Genomic DNA, 5308 nt, shown 5'->3' on the forward strand with positions numbered 1-5308 from the left:
CCAGTCTGCCCTGAGGCTGGGCTGACCCCCCCCACCCCCCCTTCACCGTCCGGCCCCCGGGTCACCCCCCTGGAGCCACCTCGCCCATTGACCCTGAGGCCAGGTCGACCCCCCCCCCCCCCCCCAAAGCGGCCCGTCTCCCTCCAGAAGGCCTCCCCCCGCCTGGCCTGGGCAGGGTTCCAGCTCCCCAGCCATCCGCCTGAGGGGCCTTTGTTTTATATTCTATTGAGATTAATTGTATGAAGTAAACTGTAGATCATTAAGCTAGGTTTGAGAAAATATTTCTTCAACCACCTCAATGAGGATCGTTTGTAAACGTCTTGCTTTGCTGTTTTTCTTGCTCAACTTCCCTTTTTTTTTTTTTTTTTTTATCTACTCACCAGAATGTCCTCCGTTGTCTTTCTGAAAAGCTCTTTTCCAAAAGTGCTGTAAAAGTCAGTTTACTACAATGAAAAATTACAACTTTAGAGTGTGCACGCACACAACCAGGATATAGGCAGCCAGACAAGCTGACTGGGCTGTTCCCTCTTCAGCTTCATGTGACCTGTGTTTGTGCACGCATTTGTTAAGTGTACCGTCAGGGGAAAAACTACCTTGAACCACTATTTTACGGCGTTTGGACTCTGAAACAATATGTGGTAGCAGCGAAAGGGATGGTCAAGAAAGTCACTGGGGTTATATGAATATAATCCCCAGCGAGGAGTTTTAACGCCATTTCCACCACTGGCGACCTGCCGGCATCCACGGTGCAACTTTAGCATTTATTTCAGATAAATTTTGGGCATCCATGGAATTATTGTATGTGTAATATATTTTTTCACATTAAATCGTTTTGGTTCTGTCTACCGTTGCCATGGTGTGCAGCGTGGCCAATCTGAGGACGATTCTGACAGTAGAACCAGTAATTCTGCTCTACATGACCGCAATGTTCCTGGTCACCCCTGCTTATCAGCAGCTCATAATAACCAAGGTAAAGAGACCTCTGTATGTACTGCATGTATGAAGAGTGGGTTTGCATGTGTAGGTATTTTAAGTATACACATATGTATGTAAGTGATGCATGTTTGTCCAGCGTGTAGGATTGTATGTATTATGTTCTGTATATAGGTAAGGATTGGATATTTACCTGTGTTTATACAGTGTGGGCATGTAGGTGTTTATGTACATGTGTATCTACAGATATGTACTGTATATGCACATATGTCAGTGTGTACATCTGTATATTGATTTATGGATTATATCAAAGCTAGGAGGGAAGCTGTGGTCCATCTCGTAACTTTACAAAAAAGACGTCAACAAAATTATCTGTCCTATATTGGTGTGCTGATGAGATGGTCTATTGGCGCACACAGCTGGCTTCATGACAGCTTTTTGGGGTCATGTGGCATTTTATTCCAGCACAGAGTAATAAAACAACAAAAGAAATCGTCATGTTTTTTTTTTCCCCCCACTAAAACGCAATAAATGTAATTACAAAGTGACATCTACCGTCAGCATTAGTCTGTGACCGGTTTATTAATTTTTGCCTTGATATTAAAGTGAGCAAGTATTATGTTGCTATAGCAACATTGATTTCACAAAGTTAATGGTTATTCATTAATTTACTCACATGGTCCCACTGTAATTTGCTTAGGGACATTATGAACCTGAGCGAGTTGTTGTAGGGAGATTTCGACCTTAACAGGGCATACTAAGACAGTATCTTTACAGGGATGTCTGTCGCATGCAGATAGAACTAAGTTATCTCGCTTTGAATGATGTAAGCCCTAGTGGTCCTTGAAGGAATTCCAGGGGGCAGAAAAATCTTTTTTTTTTTTTTTTTTTTTAATCATCCTACTTTTCTTAAATCATGACAAACTTTATACTCAAGATTATTAGGCCTTAGTTTGATGTCTGATGTAAAAGTAGTATATTGCACTAATCTATTTTACCCTAATCTAACGATTTTGAGAATTGGGCGTTTTTCCGAACAAATTTCAGAATATCTCTCGTCTTACAGAAACTTGACCTAAAAAGTAAATTATTGTTATTTAGGGTTACCTGTGCCTATCTCCCAAACATGTCAAGTCCTAAACTATTTTATGGCTCCGGATGTTAATGGCAGCCATTTATTACGAGTTATCAAAAAGGAAATGATCCATGCTTTGCTTCATTCCATCCTCAAACCTAACTGCAGGGTTCCACACAGATATTATCCTACCCTCCAGCACATGTCTGCGCCGTTTACCCACGCTTCACCAACTGTACCCCAGGAATTATAACTCTCAGGGATCCAAATAAACAAGTGTGAAGGAAAGCTAAGCTATTGCCATCAAAATTGTGATGAAATCAGTTATTCCTCATGCATTTTTAGTCATATTAGTAGCACATACAACAAAAGTCCTACCAGTCACTAAGTAAGACAACCCTGTCTGTCTCTCCCTGTCCTCAGTCCTGTAGTGGCCTGTATGGCGGGTCCAGTCCGGAGTGCTGCAACCTGCCAGCTCACCCTGGGGTGGAGCAGGCAGTGCAGCGCTCTTCCTCCGTGATGATGCTGCTCTACACCTCTGTCCTCTCCCTCGTGTCCATTCCGACAGCCATGCTGCTTGGATCCTGGTCCGACAGACCGCGTGGCACCGATGGGGGTAACTCCGTGAAGCACATAATGAATGTCAGACTAAATGTCAGGTACATCAGCCGGGTGACGCATGCGCTTCTATAATCGTCCTCCGCCAACATTCGTGATCTATTGAACCGCAAGTGCTTTCAATGATGGCGCAAATGAGCATTCTAATGGATGGACGAGGGCGATGCAGAGTCGTCGTGCTCAATATTTATTTTATTTATGTCGTCAATAGAGAGACAATAGGCTGTTGGCATGCCTGTTTCTAGGCCCTTGCATTTATGACTAAGGAGGACACTGCTTAGCCCAAACTTATAGGTTGGTTAATTCCCCGTAATTTACAATTGTTCATAGCACCAAGTTACTGAAAGCTTTACTATTGAGAAACTTACCGTTCTGCTACAAAAAACAGGAAACTTGCTTTATACATGCGTTAGGGGATTTTTGAAACATGTTTTGAATAACAAAGATATCACATTCTCAAATGTGATATCTCAAATGACTCTTTGCAATTGCGGTACTATATCCAAAGTGTAACATTAGCTACAGATGGTCAATAGGAAGAGACGCAACTTCCAGTTTCTAGTCTCCTACATTGGTGCTGATGTAGATGATTTTTGGAAGTGAAAAGAATCAATAAACTGATAAATTGCATTGTTTGCAACAATCTATTTTGGAATACCAAACAGTGTCATTATTGTGAGTTCTCAATTTTTCAGAAAGGAGATTCAACATGTTATTTTCCAAGTCTTAAACGTTTGCCTCATCAGACTACATTTATTCAGTGAGAAGCTGCAGCAGAGTGGTAAGTTTCTCAATAGTAAAGTGGTCAGTGAGCATGTGCTATCAAATATCAGTTCCTGTAGAGCTGTTTCATTTCATACACCCAGGCTCAGTATCAGTAAATCCATGTCACTCTCCCATAAGAACAGTTTAATTTGCACTTTTCCAAAACGAATAGCCAGCAGGAGTTAATATTTCAACATGCATGTACATGCTTACATTTTCTGTGACATTAGGAATACTGTATGTAAAGTTATGTTGTTTTATTCACGTAATAGGTTTGACGTCTGGCAGACGTCGCTTGGTTCTGCTGCTCCCATGTCTCCTCTCCCTGGCCAGTGGAGGTCTGCTTGTTGCCATGGTGATGGTGGACCAGATGGGGGTGCTGTGGGTGCTAATAGCAGCCGGACTGGTGGGGCTATCAGGAGGCACAAGTTCAATATGTTTAAGGTAAAGATGGACAGACAGACGGACAGTTAGAGCTGCTGTAATATGTGAATAATGTCAACGTTATTTCATCTGTTCTCTCTTGTATGTCTCTCACTCAGTTCATTCAGTTATCTAGCAGACCTTACAGCGAGTAGCAAGGGAGCTAACAGAACCCTGCGCATGGCTGTCGCGGAGGCCATGATATTTGTGGGGGGGACTATCGGCTTCCTGCTTGGTAAATAGTTTATTGGAGCATGTTAAAAATATGTGGTTCATTAACACTCAAACCACTGACAAAACCTTCCATCAGTTCATTTCTATCACTATTTGCTATTACACCATTAGGGAAGGGCACACCTGATGCTCTTACATGATACATTAATAATTTACATGACGATACATCTCTTGTATGAAGCAATGTGGACAAGAAAAAGGCGACTCAGTTTTAGTTGAATTACACTGTCCTCTGTGTAGAAAATCTCAAAATGATTCAAAATGAATGACATGAAGAGAAGGACTAATAACACTTTTGTAACACTTCAGTTTGTAAATAAATGTTAAATAGATCGTTTTTCTACTTTTGAGTATCCGTTTAACTTCTGACACTCTGTTTGCCTGGTCTTGGTAATAGAGGATTCCTTGCCACTTGTTTCTGGAGTTTAGCAGATACATGCGATTTTTCAACTTCATTGGGATTAAAAATAATAGTTTCAGGGTGCCTATTACAATATTTACTTATTTTCCATCAGGTTTCGAGATGAATTGTTGTTTGGTTTCTAGGTGGCTATCTTGAGCAGCAAGATGGATTAATATCAGCTGTCGCATCCTACTGTTGCTGCCACTTCCTGTCAATCCTCTACATCCTTCTCTGGTTACAAGAACCCGCCACGCCACAATTGGCCACACCCACATACGGGGTATGTTTAAAAGAGCAAAAAGAACCATCTCCAGCAATTTAAGTCCTACTTGTTCACCTCTCAAATTTTATGGAAATACAAAATGTGTTGTGTGCAAGCGAAGGTTGCACGTTAGTAACGCCATGGCACACAGTGCACAATGAGTCTACACTCCAAGCAAGGGTCAATAATGGACGATGACAGTGAAAGTAAGAACTAGTGAACAAAGATGTACACTATGGTGGCAGGAATATTTTAAAAAGCACTTTGATTTTTTTTGTGTCTTGCGTAGTGATAAAAGCATTGACTCCAAGTCAAGAGTCAGTCATTTCTATTGTATAACTAGGTGCACAAAGTATTTTTCCACAACTGGTTTCAAACACCACATGCCTTTCTGTACCAGTGGCAGCTGGTGGTAATATTGGAAAGGATGGCTGAATAAAAGTATAAAACCTGCACGCGCACATATACCACACATTAGCTGTTAATCAGCTGACACCTGTTTGTACGGGACAGCACTTGAACTGTCATGTGCCAACTGAATTATTTCATTATCACAGAAAACAGTTCACTAATTAGACCAGGGCCAGAGCAGGTT

The 5308-nt window shown here is 41.5% G+C and overlaps 1 protein-coding gene across 1 annotated transcript in view; it reads left to right on the plus strand.

Moving 5' to 3' along the window:
* Window positions 1-853: 853 nt before the first annotated feature.
* Window positions 854-5308, plus strand: part of LOC307238934 (proton-coupled folate transporter) — a gene marked incomplete at both ends in the record, with an annotated part of 82315 nt that continues 77860 nt past the window's right edge. Inside the window, 5 exons of the mRNA XM_080012088.1 lie at window positions 854-970; window positions 2432-2624; window positions 3664-3835; window positions 3934-4049; window positions 4694-4731. Coding sequence (XP_079868214.1) covers window positions 854-970; window positions 2432-2624; window positions 3664-3835; window positions 3934-4049; window positions 4694-4731 — 636 coding nt within the window. The remainder of the gene's footprint in view (window positions 971-2431; window positions 2625-3663; window positions 3836-3933; window positions 4050-4693; window positions 4732-5308) is intronic.

Source organism: Zeus faber (genome assembly GCF_960531495.2).
Source record: "Zeus faber genome assembly, chromosome: 13".
Lineage (NCBI taxonomy): Eukaryota > Metazoa > Chordata > Actinopteri > Zeiformes > Zeidae > Zeus > Zeus faber.